The sequence below is a fragment of the Sparus aurata genome, chromosome 23 (genome assembly GCF_900880675.1).
Source record: "Sparus aurata chromosome 23, fSpaAur1.1, whole genome shotgun sequence".
Lineage (NCBI taxonomy): Eukaryota > Metazoa > Chordata > Actinopteri > Spariformes > Sparidae > Sparus > Sparus aurata.
In genome coordinates, this window is record NC_044209.1 from 1,777,307 (window position 1) to 1,796,343 (window position 19,037).

General features: G+C 44.0%; 1 protein-coding gene across 1 annotated transcript; it reads left to right on the plus strand.

Annotated features, from left to right (window-relative positions):
• Positions 1-2,692: 2,692 nt before the first annotated feature.
• Positions 2,693-4,742, plus strand: LOC115576276 (52 kDa repressor of the inhibitor of the protein kinase-like). Its single transcript, XM_030408793.1, has 2 exons — positions 2,693-4,356; positions 4,576-4,742. The coding sequence occupies exons 1-2, from the start codon at positions 2,908-2,910 to the stop codon at positions 4,576-4,578; spliced, it is 1,452 nt and encodes a 483-aa protein (XP_030264653.1). The 5' UTR covers positions 2,693-2,907; the 3' UTR covers positions 4,579-4,742.
• The last annotated feature ends 14,295 nt before the right edge of the window (positions 4,743-19,037 follow it).

Sequence of the window (19,037 nt, forward strand, 5' to 3'; positions counted from 1 at the left end):
GGAACCTTTTCAGCATAACCGCAGGAAGTGATATTGTGCATAAAGGTGGTGTAATCTGCATGAAATACGGCATCTTTGGAACCTTTTTTTCAGTATCAAGGTGCGTTGCTCTGCTAGCTTGTGATGATCAGGCATGCATACATTTCTCTTTTATGGGCAAACCAATGGTGTAGTGACCATCCACCACCTGAACAGTGCCTTTCACCATTTCCATAAACTGGCGATCGTCTCTTGATGGACCCAGTTGTTCTTCATGGCTGCATTCAGGGAAGCCTAGTTGAAACTGCTGCTTCCACAGTTCATCCAATTTCACCACAGAGATGCGGTTAGCAGTGATTCTTGGAGCTCCAAGTCTGCTTCACCAGACATTGACCCATTAACAGTCCTTCCCAACAACGTCTGGACAGCAAATGCCCCTCCTTCTTCACTTGGAATCAGGGCCGTAACTACCATTGAGGACACCGAGGTCATGTCCTCGGTATTTTTTCTCAGTGGGGAAAAAAAACAAAAAACAGAGGAGGCGATAACTGCCGAAAAATAACTTTACTTTGTACAGAAACCACTTGCTCCACTGTGTGATCATCACCGTGGGTTACCGTTACAGAGTGGTTTATCTTGTCGTAAATATACCATCTTTGGTCATCGCACTGGTTTGTGGGTAGGCTACCTCAGCGGGAAGAGGAAACTCTTATACAGTATATGTCCACTGTCTCTGCTCCAGTCCAGACTGCGGCTTTTGGCAACCTTTAGCGTACAATAACGGATTAAAAACTCTGTTAAAAGAGTTTCTGGCCAAGCTGTACTTCAGCGGTAAGGATTTGTAGTCCAACGTATTCTCTACTTACTAAAATAGACATCGCAAAATTGGTAACTGGAATATACTGGCCAGGTTGCTTGTATTTTAATAAACCATACGATTTCAAACTTTAAAACACGATGTCCTCTGATGTAAATAAAGCATGCCAACAAGCTCACGTGAGTGATACTTTTAATTTAACTGCGATTTCACGCAGTAGTGCCATCCAAGTTAGCGATCAACCATCACAAGTGATAACATAGAGCTCAACAGTGATCGCCCACTTTTTTAACGGCTCCGGTTCCGGACGCGAATTTGCCATTCATTTACTCGTTTGACGTTTCATTAAATCGTTATATAAAGAGTTTTAAGCCTGGAACCGCAGTAGGTCAGAAAGTGAAATCATGGTAGCGCTGTGGTAAACGATGGTAGAGTTCAGTGGTAGCAGTAACTAGCTAACATGAAATTAGCGGGTTTGGTAAACATTTCCATGGTAACAGCGAGTCCACCAATCAGATACGTCGCTGTTACACTATAGGATTGTGGGTAATGTAGTACTTCTGGAACTCTAAAACTAGTTTTTATAATATTAATCCCAACAGAGGCCAGGACAGTAACACAATGTTACCCAGTGCTTTTAATGTTACTTTATTAACTCAGCTGAGTTGTTGTGTGCTTACTTTCTTCAGAAATAATAAAGAGAGCACGTCAGACCCTGCTCTCATTTGAGAAGAAGAGAATAGGGCAAGAAGAGGACGAGAGGGGGAGAAAAGAAAAGAAAGGTGAATGAGAAGACCAGGTGCTGCCCCAGGATAGGGTTATCAATGTCAAAATCAAACAAATGAAACAAATCATACTGTCCTCTGATCTAATTGGATCATAATCCTAATTATTCAATCTCAGTGTAACTTAACTTAACGACATATCTAGTAAGACTAATAGTGAAATTGTATGACTTACATTTTGCTTGTGTTCATGTACTGTTTGTGTTTGAGTTTGCATTTTTGGTATTTGAGTTAGTGTAGTGACACAGTTAAGTGTGTTTTAAAGTTGATATTAAGGAGGTGTACATTATTTTGTTTAATTCCTTCTTGGCAGGAGAGACAAGTGGAGAGGAGTTGAAAAGAAAGGGACAGTCAGAGGATGAGAGAGAACAAAGAGACAAGGATGGAGGTAGAAATATTGAAGACACAGAGACAGGAAACGAAAAAGAGAGAGCAGATAATCAACAGCAGATAGACACAGAAAAGGAGGCTGAGGGAAAGAGCAAAGGAGACTCACTGGAACAAGAGAGGGAGAGCAGTACTGGGGGAGACGAGGATGGAAGAGAGGTGACAGGAGAGGAGACAGTGATGATAGATGAGAGAGCTGGTGTCAGTACATGTCAAAATGAGTTGGATCCAGCCAAGTACAAAAATAAAACACTTAATGAAGAAGAGAAGTACAGCCTTCTGAACAACAAGTGGGTTACCCAAAACCACAACTACCCCCAACGGAAATTCGGTCAGAGGCTGTTACGCTACAGCAATAAATGGGAGGATACATATCCATGGTTGAGATATTCAGTGTCAGAAGATAGTGCATACTGTGCCATCTGTATGTCATTCGGCAAAAAAACAACAAATGTAGTGTTCAGAAATGAAGGATTTTATGATTGGAAAAATGCTCTTGGGGAGAAGCGGGGAATAATCACTAATCACGGTTGTAGCTCAGGCCACACAGAAGCCACCAAGCTCGCTGAAAATTTTCTAGACATTGCAAAAGGCAAAAAGGAAAGTATAAAATCAGCGGTGGACAAAAATTATTAAGAGAAGGTCAATAAGAATCGAAAAATTCTCCTTTCCATCTTAGATGTCATTATTAATCTCTCTAAGAGGAACATAGCACTGCGTGGGAACTGGACTGGCAAAAGTGAAGATGGCAACTTCTCTCATTTCATTTCCTGGAAATCCTCATTCGATGCCACACTTGAAACGGCTCCAAAAAATGCGAAGTACATCACACCGAAAATCCAAAATGAGCTGATAGCATCCTATGGGGCAGAGATTGAGGAGGAAATAGTGAAGGAAATTAAAAAAGCCAAGTATTTCTCTGTCCTTGCAGATGAGACCATGGATGTGAGTGGCATAGAACAACTATCCATCTGCATTCGGTACATTAACCATGACAATAGGGCTGAAATATGTGAGCAGTTCTTGGGTTTCCGTCCTCTTGACAAACAAGATGCTCAATCAATTGCAGAAGCCATTCTGTCTCAGCTGAAAAAATGGGATCTGGACATCAAATATCTCAGAGGGCAGGGCTACAATGGAGCCAGCACAATGAGTGGCCATGTGAGTGGAGTTCAACAACGTATTAGAGAACTTCAGCCAAGGGCACTATTTACACACTGCCGAAGCCACACACTCAACCTTGTGGTTGTTCATGGATGTTCTGATGTTCCCCTCATCAGGAACACCATGGCTACTATAGAGAAAATAGCAGTGTTTTTTTCTGCATCTGCTGTTAGGAAGAACATGTTACAAGAAGATCCACAAGAAAACGAGGAAACTCAGGCAAGCAAGAAAAGAAAAATAGGTGGTATCCCACTCATGTCAGACACACGTTGGGGCTCCAGAGGAAAGACAGTAGGTGCTTTTATAGAGCACTTCAAAGCAGCACACTCTGCACTCACTGACATGGAATCTGGGACCTCCTCTAATGCTAGCAAGGCCAGCAACCTAAAACACAGTATTGAGTCATTTGACACAATTGTCTCTGCTGTCACCACAAACAAAATCCTTGGTTATATCCAACCATTGACCAACCAGTTACAGTCAACAAATATCGACCTAATGACTGCGTACAAAGAGGCCAGAGAGGTGGCTCAGGTCATTTCTTTGCTGAGGAATGAGGAGAGCTTCAAAGAAGTATATGAGAAGTCAGAACAACTTGCCAGCACCATTGGTGTGGTTCCTGTAAAAAAACGTGTGACAAATAAACAGCAACTGAGAGCAAACGCACCATCAGAGTCCATAGAAGAACACTACCGAGTAAATCTTTTCTACCCTTTTGTGGACCATGTGATCAGCCAAGTGAACACCAGGTTTATGGAAGGGTCAGAGCCTGCTATGCTTGCTACATACCTGATACCATCATCTCTGTCCAAACTCACAAAGGAGAAGCAAGAAATGATGCTGTCATGGTACAGAAAAGACCTCCCTCAGCCTGACTTCGTCGACCAGGAGATTCACAGATGGAAAGTCAAGAAACAAGCTCCAGAAGAGCTGGAATCCTCAGCTATAAAAACACTAGCTGGACTAGAAAAGGAGTACTATCCAAACATCCACTGTATCCTCTCAATCTACCTGACACTCCCAGTGACCACCTGTTCATGTGAGAGGTCCTTTTCAGCATTAAGGAGGCTGAAAACCTGGTTAAGATCATCCATGGGCAATGAGAGACTGTCAGGACTTGCAATGATGCATGTTCATAAACACAGAGCCCTAGATCCAGTCAAAGTGCTAAGGCGCTGGGATGCCTCTGGCCATCGCAGAATTGCTTTAGCCTTTAATGAAAAGGTAACATCAGTTCTCAGGCACCATGCATGCTTTCAGGCTGTTTAAAATCAGTTACAAATACATATTTCCTTATGAACAACTTTTCTTGTTAAAAATCTTGGCTTGCATTATGCCCTGTTACATCTAGGCTAGATAATCTTTGAAACTTTGCTTATGTTAGGACATTTATGTTAATTGGAATCAGTGTACTGTCAATAATCAACAATCATACAATTCCAGTGAGTCTACATGCCTGGTGCTTGCCTGCCTGCCCCAATCTACTTGCTCTCCACATCTGTACTGTATTCTGCTGTCCCTGCCCTCTCGAAGGTTGGTCAACACACACACAGTGTCAGTTCCAAATACACATTTTCTTATGGACCCACCCGCTGAAACTTTGCTTATGTTCAAACCTCCGCAATTATGACCTCAGTATTTCTAAAATCCTGGTTACGGCCCTGCTTGGAATCACCTTTATTGGTTCCAGGGCTCTCGGTGCATTCAAACCGATTAAAAGCTCAATGTCTGCATCAATTTCAGGTAGGTGTACCCCTTGCAAATATGGCCATCTCACCAGATCCTGCCCCCGTGGTATTTTGCTCCTGCACACAGGCATTTTTTTCTGTGTAAAGACATCTGGCAAGTCCTAGTAAAGGTCGCTTTCCAGGCCAGCTACCCCCAGATCCGATACAATGCAACTTCCCACAAGCTTTTCTTGGCCCATAGTGCGTAAGAGAATTCTAGTTCCTCTTCCTGAAACATTCACATGTTTTACATGACAGTCGCCTCCTTACTCATGTGCCCTATGCAGAGACAGGTGAAGCAGACTCCATGCTCTTTCAGAAAAGTGATCTTGTCTTTATGCGCCCTCTTTCCCAATAGAGAACACAACTCCAATGCATGTTCACCCTTGCACTATAAGCAGGTCCTTTTGCCCAGTGGGGCTCCTTCCTTTTCCACAAGGGCCTTTCCATCAACCTATGATACTGTAGTTGCAAAACTACTTACTCGGTTTCATGTGCGACGCTGATAGTTATTTTTGCTGCCATCTTTAATTTGTATTGTCTTTGGAGTGTCCTGTTTATTGCCAAATACAGGGTCTGCTGCGATTTTTAGGGTTAGGGTTAATGTCAGGGAAAGTAGTTCTTGGATGGCGGGTCTCTTGAATGCCACAAGCTACTGACCTCCTTTTTTCTCTCATCTCGTACGGCAACTTCTTGTTCACCGTTAGCATGTTTGCAGGCATGTTTAGTTCAGACATATACTGTATGTCATCCATCGCATTACAACATCCTCTTAAGAAGAGACTACAAGCTTGGAGAGATTCAACATCCTCTGCTTTAACCACAGGCCATGAGAGTGCTTTGTCCAAATAAGCTGAAGCAATCCTTTGTTCATTCCCAAAATGCTCTTCCAACAAAGCCATTGCCTTTTGATATCCTCTATCTGCAGGCATTTGTTGACAGCTTCGCACAAGCTCTCGTGGTTCTCCTCTTGTATACTGTGCGAGGAAGTGCAGACAGTCTCCAGCATCACCTGTCCTTTCTTCTACGTTGCGCGCGAAGGCTCTTATAAAGGCATGATAGTGAAGAGGATCTCCATCAAACACCTGGATCTCGCTTTTTGGCAAATGAGATATATTATGTTGTTGCACCAGCAGAGCAAAAATGTCAGTTTGCCTTGCCATTATGGATAGCAAAATTGTTACTGTCGTCAACGACTGGCACCTGAGCATGTGGACAGACTGTAAAGTGAGAAGCTGAAACATCATTGTTCACATTAGGAGCCATCAGGAACCCAGGCAGCCTCTGCTGGTCATTTTGAGATCCAGCATCAGCAGTCATTTTCCTTTCATTTGCCTTTTTGTCAGATAAGACTTAGATGAGATCCGAATGTCATATACTCCTTGGCCACCGGGCACAAATAAATCAGCCTCAGCATCAAGAGCATGAGTCCCTCTGGCCATATAGGATTCCATGCCAGCCGATTCTTTACATCTGCTGCCTTTCACACTGCTTCCTGAGACTTTTAGGACCTCCATCCTCGCCTGGGCAGCTGCTATCTCCACTTCAAGCTCAAATCTCTCTCTTCTTTTATTTCCTCTTCTTGCTGGTCCAGCTCTTGTTTTTGTTTGAGTAACTTCTGCCGAGTGAGAAGAGCAGCCATTCCAGCCCCTGCTTTGACACAAGAAGAGGAACTGAGGATCTTGAAGTTCTTGAAGTCCCAGATTTTGATCCATATTGTCTGCTTCCAACTTTTGAGATACTGTCATTTGGCTGAATGTCATCCTGGTCCATGTCATGACTTTTTCCAGGCATCTCCTCCTGTCCCATGTCTGGGGAAATTTTACTGGCCAGATGTGGCTTATGCAGTGGCAGGATTGGAGGATTTTCACATTCTTTGTTATTTGGGTGTGTCTCCACATTGTCATTTGTTGCATGTCTTGAGGCTGGTCTCTTCGTTTCAGAGAGCCAGGACAGGACACATCCTCAATAAATCCTTTGTATCTATTGATGCTTGCGAACCAGACTGTTTGTCGAAGTCCACAGTCCACAGAAAAATTCCAGCTTTAGCATCAGCAGTCAATGCATGAAACATCCACATCCAACTTCACTCCTTTAATGTGCACAAAACAAGCAGTCCACTTTTTCCACAGGTTAATTAAATCTTGAGCAATACGGCAAGAATGACATCAAACAGCAGCCACAGCATCTGTGTGCATCCAATATGCAGTAGCAACCAGCATCAACTGCGTCCAGGCAAGGCGTAAACTTTGCCGTATAAATAAGCTGAGTTCAACATACCGTGGCTTGTGCTGCGTTCCGTCACTTCATTCATATTTACTCGCGGTCACCGTCGAAAGTGGCTGAGTGGTCCATTGTTTTACGTGCATCAATCCAGCAAACTTATGTCAGATCTGTAGCCGCGTTCTGTTGACTTTGTATCGTGACTATCGAAACCAGATTCGTCACTGAGAGGGGAATACAGGGATCTGTCCGTCATGCTTAATCGAAGGAGGAAACGTGAAGCCATTACTGCAGTTCGGGGGTGTTTATTTTACCCTTTCAATGAAACGTAATTTCGTGCATACATTTTCGTGGATGGACTTGCAGAAATGGGCTATGTGATGGTAAAAAAGTTTTAGCAGTCAACAGAAATATCAGAACCCTGCCTCTCCTCTCTCTGCATCAAATAAACAATTCCCAGTCAGACGCAGGTGGCATTCATCAGGCAATCATTCAGCCCCAGTGACACACACACCCCACACACACACAACTCCGCCCACACATGGACATACCTCCAGACACACACATTACCTCCTAGTGACAAGCAAAAAAAACACATCCATGTCGCTACAGCCATCCTTGACCAAAGCTCTTTGAATTTTGCCATGATTTAAAGCAGCCAGACTTTCTTTCAGCTCCCGATTGGCTCCGACAAAATTTGTGCCATTATCAGACCTGATAGATGAGACTGGTCCATGTCTACAGATAAACCCCCGAACTGCATTTACACTTCCAAGTGTACAGCCCGACTAGTCAAACAGGTGAAAAGTACTCCATACCATTTAAGATGACTTCTGCCTCTTTAAACATCAATAGGGCCAAAATAGTCAACTCCAACATCTGTAAAAGGGGCTTTGTCAGGCAACACTCTCCCCTCAGGCAAGTCTGCCATCTTCTGTTCACCAAGCTTTCCTCTGTTGCGTCTACAAACAACACAGTCAGATATTACCTTCCTTGCCGCAGAGTTTGTACTAATTATTCAGTACTTCTGCCGTAAACTGGACAGCATGTGATTTCTTCCTGCATGCCCCAGTTGCTGATGGATATGGCGCAGAATTAGCATGGATATGTGCGCAGGTCTTTGGACAAGATGACTGGATGTTGGATTCTGTTGGCATTGCTGCTTTACTCAGGCGACTGCCCACCTGGAGGATTTCACCATCCAATAGCGGGTCCAGGTTGTAGACTGTCTTTGGGAACGTTTTTGCAGCCACCCTTCAGTGAGGCAATTTCGCTTCTGAACTTGTGTTTTTGCACATATTGAATAATTGACTGCTACACTTTGGCAAGGTCCTCAGGAGTAAGATTTTGTCCTTTGAGTGTGTCCTTAAAGCTAGGAATTTTCCTTTCCACTTCCTGTTCTTGAATCTGGAGATTGTCCTTTCCAAGGCCTGCAGAAGCACAAGCTCCTTTCTCTTCTGTCCCAATAACATCAGGGTTTCCTTGACCTTCAGAAACCAAGTTGCAGATGCTTTTAGCTTCATCCAAGAGGAGAAATAACACAGGGTTCCCGTGGATTCTTAAAAAGTCTTTAAAAGCATTGAATTTATTAATAAAAATAAGGCCTTAATTGGCATTAAAATGTCTTAAATCAATCTTTCAAAAGTCTTAAAAATGTTAACAAATGGTAAGTGGGATTTTATGATTGTAAATGGTCTCAAATCTAAGAATAATAGGTAACATTTATTTATAAAAAAAAAAAAGAATGCCGAATAGCAGTAACATCACGCAATCACAAGAGCGGAACCAACAAAACAGTGATGTGTTTGCGGACGTGACTCTCAGAGCAGATGCACGTCATTCAGGTAGCAGTCGGACCGCATAGTGTAAATTTAGTGAAAATTGGCTGTCCAACAAAGATGTTTCTAGGTGGCTGAACCGGTACCAGGCATGTGTATTTTGTGCAAGAAATGTTTCAAACTCAGCACAATGGGAATCAAGGCAGTGGAGTCCCACATGCACAGCGCCAAACACAAAATCAAGCTGTCAACAAACGCCAGGTGTTTTCCAGTTCTATTCTACTCTCGTCTCTACTGTACCTCCAACCCCATCTCCAATATCAACAACTGGGACAGCAGCACCAAATCTCCGGACAATGTTTGGGTGCACGCCTACGATGAAAGCAGTGGTATTGTGGTGTCTGAACACCGTGACCAAAAAAAAAACCCGATCATACAAATCAAGTGAGGGAATTGGAAACTTATTCCGTGCAATGTTCCCAGACTCTGATATTGCCCACTCGTAGTCCCGTACATTTCAGAGCAGCTTGTTGCAGATGCTAACAAGGACGCGTTTGTTTTAATGTTTGATGAGAGCCTCAACCAGACCACGAAGACAAAACATCTGGATGTGCATGTCCGCTATTGGTGCGAAGATCACGTCCAGTCCAGATATGCGGGATCGCAGTTCATGGGACATGTAACAGCCCAGGCTTTACTACGCCATTTCTAAGTAAGCAGGCGGCACACATAGATAATTAAGGAAGCAGAAAATTAGAAACATCATTCTGCCCATCTCATTCATCTAAATGTTGTGACCAAAACTTTGAATATAATGCAGTCCAGTTCAACACCACTGCAAATTATAACATCAGTAATTAAGTGAATATATTTCTGACAGTGTCAATCAAAACTGAACATTATTATATTGTCAAGGTAGAAGTTATGGCAGAGCTGTTGTCTTGAACACATAATATAGTACAAGTGTTCTGAATGAAGTGGCTGGTGAGTTTATATTGTTGAGGAACTTAAGAAGAAGAAAACCTCTCTGTCTGAGGTGGCAAAGGTTCTGCTGGATGATGCTGATCAGCTCGCCACACAAGCTGAGGGAAAGGCTGGCACCCTGATAGCACAGCTCATCACCAAATCAAACCATGTCAAGAAAGTGGTACAAAGAAAAAATGGCAGAATTGCAACAGGTGGAGGAGGAACTAAAGAAAGCCTGCAGCTCCATGCCATAGCTGGAATGTGTTGTGTTTTTCAAAATTAAACTTTTTTCATTGGACCAAAAAATCATGTTTTTATGTTCATCAACAGAAATGGAAAAAAATATTTTGTGTCATTGGTCTTAAATTTCATTTCAAGCGGCACACATCCTTAAGAACAGTGGGCCTCATCACCAATATCTTCTTAAGAATCTTCTTAGATTCTTAAGTTGTTCTTAAGAGGTTCCTTAAGAAAACCCTACGTCAGATTCACCAACGCGTTCTTAAGCCTCAGAATTGTTCGCAGCTGTGTTCTTACATTGATGAAAGCCGTAGCAACAATATATATGCCATTGTTTTGCGGGCCTTGGATGGAGAAATGCCACGTATAAATAGGGTGGGGGTGGGTTACTAATTGATGGCATGTTTCCAATGTACTTGATTTATCTTAAATCATTGGCACATTTAATTTATTTTAGAATTTAAATTATTTGTAAATGACAAAAAATATGAAATAAATAAATAAATGAATAAATATGACAGAATTATCACTGTAATATTGCATTTTATTGAACTACACAAGAGAAGAAAATACAACCATGCCAGCATTTCGGCACTGAAATGTGCGTAAGAGTACTCCTGAGTGTTTGTAGGATTTGTTCTTGCCTAAGAAAAAATCCTAGATAAGAAAAAATTCATGAATGCCACAATCTTCGTAAAATCTTTGTAAGTGGGACTTAAGAACAAATTTATTCGTAAGAACGGTTCATGAATGAGGCCCAGTGTTCACTATCAAGTCCCTCTCGACCTCTGGGTCATCCGCAGGAATCGCACCAAGATCCACATCCAATTTAGGTCATTCATCCTTTGACCTATAGAGAAACTGAGGTCCATTTATCGATCTCCTGCCATTCAGGAAATCCTCAGCTCTCCTTCCTCTTGATGCTTCATTTGCTGGATTTTCCTTAGTACCCACATATCTCCACTGATCAACATCTGCTGCTTCCCTTATGACAGAGGCTCTGTTTGCCACAAAGGTATGAAATCTCCTGTTTTCATTACAGATGTATTTAAGGACTGTTGTGCTGTTGGTCCAGATTGAGGAATTGTAGTCTGCTTCAGAGTAGCAACTCTGTCCTTTCCCAAGAGAAAGAGTTTGCTTATTAAAAGGAGAAATAAAATCTGTGTGTGTGTGTCACACATGCAGCCTGGTAGCAATAGAGAAGGATGGCTGAGGAGAAGGTGAATTTGATGCAATTTGGACTGATGACACGTTCAATATTAATAAACTTTGATGAATAAGCGAACAGCTTATAAAAGTTTGTCAAAAAAGAAAATTACTGGATGCTCTCAGGTCTCTCTTTGTCTTGGTGTAAGTGTACCTGAAGAACGCCAAATGGCTTCCCTTTTTTTGGATAAAACTTTGTGTTCTCCTTTAATTTCTAAACTTTTTGCTATTATGAAACATAATTTTAGATGTTTACAGCATAATACGAGCATACAGCATATAATACAGCATATGTGAGTATATATATTCTTGTAGATATGTATTTTACCCCAGCAATAAGGTGCTGGAAAATTTTGAAAATTGCCCTCAAAAGTGCTTGAAAAGTGCTTGAATCTGACCTTGAAAAAATGCTTACGAACCCTGCTTTGAATTCAGCCACCTTTTGAAGGCCCTCCAGCCAATCAGACCATTGCTCAGCGAAGGAATTGGGAATTGCTTCATCCCAACCCAAATTTCTCCTACAAAGCTCCTGCAGCAACAGCTTTGCAGGCAGACAAAATGGGGCTAGAAATCGTAAAGGGTCATTAAGTGAGCTGACCACTGACAACATCCCTCTTCTGGTCTGTGGTTGTTCTTGCTGAGGTCCTGAACTTAAATTCATCAGTCTCGATGCACCACTGTAGTCCTAGTGCTCGTTCCATTGTAAGTTGGTCTGTGTCAAAATCCAGTTCCATCATGTCCTTTGCTCTGCTGTCCTCAGCGATTAGCACCGTGTAGCACCGTGTGGCTGTTGCTGATCCACTTGGAGAGATTGAATCCTCCTTTATGACAGAGAGCAGTCAAATCCTTGACCATGTGCACTGCTTCCTCCACTGAAGCCATCGATTTCAGTTATTCAGATAAAAGTTACGTTTGACTGTACTGACCACTTCAATAGGGAACTGTTTGGCATTATCATCTGCAGTTCTCCTCAAAGCACAATTTGCACAACTTAGTGATGATACAGCTCCAGATAGATGTACTTGCATGCAATACTCCAGGGGAGACTGTGCAGTGTCACCATTAGGCCACCAGAGGAAGCGTAGAAAGCTGATGTGCTTATCTAAGACATGAACTTGATGAAACATGGCTTGAATGTCTGCCATTATAGCAACAGCCTCTTGTCTAAAGAGAGCTGGCAGTTTAGTGATGTCCCTTTTGTATGTTGCTCCACAGCCAAAAACAACTCTCAGCTTGCCTTTTCTGGGATGATAAACTCCATGATGAGGGATATACTACACCTTTCCATTGTTTTGCCTAAGTTGGTCTGGAGGTATCAGCTCAGCATATCCTTGAGTTATCATGTCATTAAGAAACGTGATGTATTCCTTCTTAAATTGACCAGTCAAATTTTCTTTTCAGGCCACAAAGTGGACCATTAACAACCCAACCGACCCTGGTTCTGACTGCATAGGGACCATCATCCTGGCTGTTTATCAACTCACAAGGTTCCATAACTTTAGGGGCATCAGTTCCAAAAAGCAAATCAATGCCTGCATCAATGTCGTAGAGCTTGACTTGCTTCAAATATGACCACCGATCAACATCCTTTGTCGTGGAACATTGAATGTGGAGACCTGCATGGTCCTCTGAGTTAAAACGTCCGGTAACTCAATGAAATCAGTGATGTCCATGCCAGACACTTCAAGACCTGACAGAACATGACCATTTACAACCTTTTTTTGACCCATTGTTCTTAACAGAATACTTGTCCTTTTACCTTTCAGGTTCAACTTCCTTGCCAAGTCTTTTGTACAGAACGTGCCAGAACTCCCTGGATCCAAGAAGGCATATGTCTGTACAGTTTTGTTGCTCCTTTGACTCTTGACTTTAACTGCTACAATTGAAAAGATGGAGTCATCTTCACAACCGGCCCCAATATGGCCACAGGTCTGATACATTGTAGTAGTAGTTGAATCACTTGGCGGGCTCAAAGATGGCTGGGCTTCTGATTAGGATGTTCCTTTATCCTGCCACTCTATATGAAGAACTCCAGGGTGCTTTTGGTGACACCCGTTGCAATCCGAACGACTCCTGCAGTCTTTGCTTGTGTGGCCTACTTTCAGGCAACTAAAACAGATTATTTTTTCTTTGATGAAATTAATCTTGTCCCGGTGCACTTTAACTTTAAACTGTGAGCATTTATCAAGTGAATGACTACTATGTGAACAAAACAGACAGTGAGTAGTGAAGGACTTGTTCTTGTTTCCTGTATATTGAGTAATGACTCCCTCTTTTACTGCAGTGACATTGGTGGCAAAACTGCTTCCTTTTTTCCTCTGCTTTAGATGACTAGCATTGGAGGCTTAAAGTTGGTAGATGGTAAGTCCTGAATGTTGCCATAAGGTAGGTCTGATAGTATTCTAACCTGCTTTTCAATGAAGGTGACAAGATCAGAAAACAGCACTCTTCTTCCACTTCGCTCTTGCAGATCACAAGCAACATTTCTCCATTTGTCTCTTAATTTCTAAGGAAGTTTCAGGATGATGCCCCTCATATTTGATGGTAAGTCCAGCTCCTTCATATGCATCTTTTGCTCTGTTAGATTTGAGCACCCTCTGAGAAACAAGGAGAATGATTGTAATGTTTCAATGTCCTCAATTTTAACAGGTGTCCAGTTCATAATCTTTTCCATGTAAGCAGATGCAATTTTATGCTCATTTCTGAAATGTTCTGCCAGAAGACCTTTGGCCCTGTGGTATCCCTGCTCAGAAGGTAAATGTTGACAACTTTGCACTAAATCTCTTGGTTGCCCCCTGGTGCATTGTTCAAGAAAGTGCAAACAGTCGCTCCAATTGTTCATTTCTCCTCCATTCCATTTTCACAAGCTCTGATGAAAGAACTGAAACGAAGAGGATCTCCATTGAACACAGGGATATTTCTTGGTGGAAGGACGGAAGACAGATTTTGCTGAACCAGTAGAGCAGTGATATCATTTTGTCTTTGCATAATATTTACAATGTCATTCTGATAGTTGTCAGTGTTGTGTAGGAGGTTTTGGTTAGGACCCAAAAGCAGGAAGGGCGGAGGCAGAGATCAGTAGTTCAGGGTTAGGGTGCCTCCAGGCGTCCTACCAGGTCTGTCCGGAAAGTCTCTGAGCAGGGTGGTGTCCACAATAAAGGAGCGTGAAACCCAGGAGCGCTCCTCCGGACTCTAACCCCTACCAGTCCACCAGGTACTGGAATCCCCTGCCCCGGGCTGGAAGACACTGGCTTGAGAAGTGAGACGTGGAACAAGGGATGCACTTTGAGCGCCCCCAGGAGTCTGAGGCGGGCCACCGCAGGATTAATCATTTTAATAATGTCAAACGGTCCAATGTACCTGGGTGCCAGTTTTCGAGATTCCGTCTGGAGAGGGAGATCCCTCGTGGACAGCCACACCCTCTTACCCGAGACGTATGCCAGCGCTGATTCCGCACGACAGAACAGAGGAGGGCAGAGCGGGCTGTCTGCCAAACCTGTCTGCTGCATCTGGTCCCGGATAGACAGAACCGCCACCTCGGTCTCCTGCTCGGGGAACAAGGGGGGCTGGAAGCCGTTAGCTGCCTCGAAAGGCAACATACCTGTGGCGGCGCTCACAAGGGTGTTGCGTGTGTGATGGGGAAACCAGTGTTTCGTCATATTAATTAGGCTGTTGGCTCTGGAACACACCCTGGTGTTCAGGCCAACCCTTCCCAACTCATCTGCCCAACTCAGTCCTGATTAATCTGAAGGCATTTACGGCACCTGTGGCCTCACGGCTGTCTCTTTGTCTCTCCCTGGCTGTCGTGTGGGCATCTACCTATAAATGAAGGTATGTTGTAAACTGCCGATACATGATGTGCAAGTGAAGTAGTATGAACAAATCAAAACTTCTTCTCTTTTATAGTTCACCTCAAATGTTGTGGGGACGCATTAAGTGGGGTTAGCCTGTACACCTTTTTATTAAGGTATGTAATTTAACTGTAAGCAGGAATATAACTGATATGCCACTAACATGTTTTCACTATTTACTTGCCCTTTTTGAATGTATAGGTCATTGTCAGCTGCTGTTTTGTTTTGCTCTAGTTTTCCCTTGATTTGTTTTGTTGTACATTCTTATATAATTAGCTTGGACCAACTGGTGCGTTTTTAATTGTTGTAATATTTCTTTTGCCCCTTTTTTCCGTTATTTCAGTGGCGTTAGTCGGCTCATAGTGGAGGCTAGGCACGTTAGAGTGGTTCCCCTAAGTGTTTAAGTTCACCGGGACACAGTTTGCAGTGATGCACCATTTGCAGTGATTGCCGATTGCAGTGAGCACGAGTGGTGGATAAATTGTTGCACTCCTGGAACACATCCTTAAGTAGGCTGCCTCCCTTAAGCTGGCTTCTGTCCATTGTTTTGGTTAATTTTAGAATATGTGTCTCAAAAAGATTTTGTTTTAAAAAATAATATTTCAATAAAATTGTTATATTTTCAGAATTTGATTCATTTTCCCTGAGTTATTAACCCCCTTCTCCACAGATATTTCCATTTATTTATTATTTCACTTCAATTAATAAATTTTGCTTTACTTTGGAACCACATCTCTCTCTTGTCTCAGTTAAATGAACTTGTGTTGTCAGTACGTACCCAGTACCCAGGGCAGGTGGGTGGGCCTTGAGACGGGATGTTGGGCGGAGACGCAGCGCAATGCCGACTCCAAGTCTTGGTTCGCCTGCTCCATCTGCTTGTTGGATTGGGGATGGTATCCCGAAGTGAGGCTGACAGAAGCCCTGATTGCCAGACAGAACGCCTTCCAGACCTCCGAGATGAAATGGGTCCAGCAGGAACGAGGATGAGGAGCTTGGCGGTCTCCAGGGCGGACAGGAGTTTGGACAGGGGGACAAAATGCACAGCCTTAGAAAATCTGTCAATGATGGTGAGTATGACAGTTTTACCTTCAGAAGGCGGCAGTCCTGTCACGAAATCCACGGCAATGTGAGACCACGGTTGATGGGGCATAGGCAGAGGTCGTAACAGACTGATGGGGGCGCGATGAGAAGCCTTGCCGCAGGCGGAGACTAAGCAATGTCCGAACAGATCGCCGGCCACCAGAAACGTCGCCTGATAACGCACAGAGTCCTCTGAAACCCCGGATGACAGGCCAGCTTTGATGAATGCCCCCACTGGAGCACTTGCGACCTGGAGGAGTCCGGAACATTCACACGGCCCGCGGGACAGTCAGCAGGGGGAGGATGAGTGCGCTGAGCCGCTAGCACGGAGCACTCCACATCCCACCTAGCCGCTGCCACGACACATCGGGGAGAGAGAATCAGTTCCTCGGCAGTCTCCTTCTTGGAAATGGAGAACTGGCGGCAGAGAGCGCCAGGCTTGGTGTTCCTGGAGCCCGGGCAGTGGTGAGCGTGAAGTCAATATGCTCCAGGAATATGGCACACCGGGCCTGACGGGAGTAAAGTCGTTTAGCCGAGCGCAGGTATTCCAAGTTCCTATGATCGGTCCAGACTAGAAACGGGTGTGCTGCTCCCTCCATCCAGTGTCTCCATTCATGCAGGGAGAGGACGACTGCTAGCAGCTCCCGATTGCCGGCGTCGTAATTCCTCTCGGCCAGAGAGACGGCGAGAGAAAAAAGCACAGGGGTGAAGCTGGTGAACGCTGAGACAGCACAGCCCCCACTCCAATGGCGGAGGCGTCCACCTCAACCATGAACTTGAGGCTAGTGTCTGGGTGGAAGAGGACTGGGGCGGAGGAGAACAATGTCTTAAGCCGAGTAAAAGCCGCCTCGGCTTCGGGGGACCCTCCGGTATGGGAGTTTGGTGGAGGTGAGTTTGGTGATGGTCTATAAAAATTTGCAAAAGGAAGCGCTGCAGGTGCGTGCGGCTCTCCAGCACCGGCCAGTCAGTCACCTCCCGTACTTTCGAGGGGTGGGCCCTCACATGCCCACACTCAATGATGAAACTGAGGAAATCCACAGAAAAAGTGTGAAACTTGCATTTCTCTGCCTTGACATATAATCTGTTTTTGAGGAGACGTTGGAGCACCAGGCGGACATGCTGGACGTGCCCCTTCAGGTTCTGGGAGAAGATGAGGATGTCATCCAAGTAGACAAACACGAACCGACCCAGCATGTCGTGGAGGATGTCGTTGACCAGATTCTGGAACACCACAGGCGCATTGGTGAGACCGAAAGGCATAACCAGGTATTCAAAATGGCCTAGAGGTGTCTTAAATGCAGTCTTCTATTCATCCTTCTCGTGGATACGCACCAAATGATATGCATTGCGCAGGTCCAGTTTAGAAAAGACGGCGGCCGGATGGAGAGGGCCGAAGGCAGAGACGATGAGGGGCAGAGGGAACTTATTTTTTATGGTGATGTCGTTTAAGCCCCCATAGTCAATGCAGGGGCGGAGGGAGCCATCCTTTTTCACCATGAAGAAGAATCCCACCCCTACTGGCGGGGAGGACGGGTGGATGAGTCCGGAGGCGAGGGAGTCAGTTATGTAAGCCTCCATGGCCTCTTGTTCAGGGTGATTGATGTTATACAGCCGACTCGACGGCAGGGTGGCGCCCGGCAGCAGGTCGATGGCGCAGTCATACGGCCGGTGAGATGGTAGTTACCTGGGTCACTGGGTTAAGGAGTGACAGGTGTCGAGGGGCGACGGGGAATGTAGATAGTGAGAATGGCAGTGGACGCTCCAATTAACAATTTTGGAACCGGACCAGTCAATGTGTGTGTTATGCTGTTTTAACCAGGGAAGCCACAGTACCAGGGGGGGCTGAGGCAAGGGAATAACATGGAGCTGAATTGTCTCTCGGTGATTGCCGGACAGGAGCAGGGTTAGGGGAATAATTTTTATCGTTACCTGCGCAAAGAGTCAGCCATCTAAGGCCCGCCGGACCGCCATTAACCACCAATAGGTTTTAACAGACCAGGGGCCTAATTTATAAACGTTGCGTATGCACAAAAGAAGGCATACGCAACTCTCTACACACACCGTGGGATTTATAAAAAGAGAACTTGACGGGAAAATGTGCGGTCCTCCACGCCAACTCTGACCCATGCGTACGCACATAACTGGGGTAAGGAGAAACTACGCCACTGATGGCAGAAGAAAGAAACGGGAGAAACTGTGTGAAACTGATACTGATCGTGTAAAATAATTAGTAATATTACCTCTCATATATGAACAGCTTGTTTGCAAGAAATGTATTAAAAAAATTATTTCTACAATGAATAAACAAACATACTCCCTGGAGTGCACATGGGAAACATGATTTAGGACAAAAGTAAGACAACAGTAGAACAAATTACGTTTACACTGATATGAATGCAGTTTAATATATTAATATCCTATACCATATAGCGCATTTTGTTTCATCTCCGTTTTCAATGCATAACGCATAAAACACTTTGAAACTGTGTTTTGTTGCCATACAGATAAAGACTATAATTATCTTATATTGTTAGTCTGAAGGACTGTTAGTCAGTCAGGGTAATTCTCACACGTGTAGCAGATATTACCTAATAGATGGGTATATAAAGGCATGTATTTACAATGCGTTATGACACACAATGGCTGCTTTGGCACTGTTGGAGGATGTGGCAAACGGAAGGATACGGAGGGAGCGGAACTTAACCACTTAAGGAACACTGTTCCAACATAGGAACACCCTTCAATAAACGAACACCCTTCGTAAAAACGAATAGTTTTTTGCTAATAGTTTTAAGCATCAGATCTTAACAGTATATACTCACTGTTGGAAAGCT

Coding starts and splice junctions, on each gene's coding strand:
- LOC115576276 (XM_030408793.1), top strand. CDS start 2,908: ATGGATGTGAGTGGCATAGAACAACTATCCATCTGCATTCGGTACATT.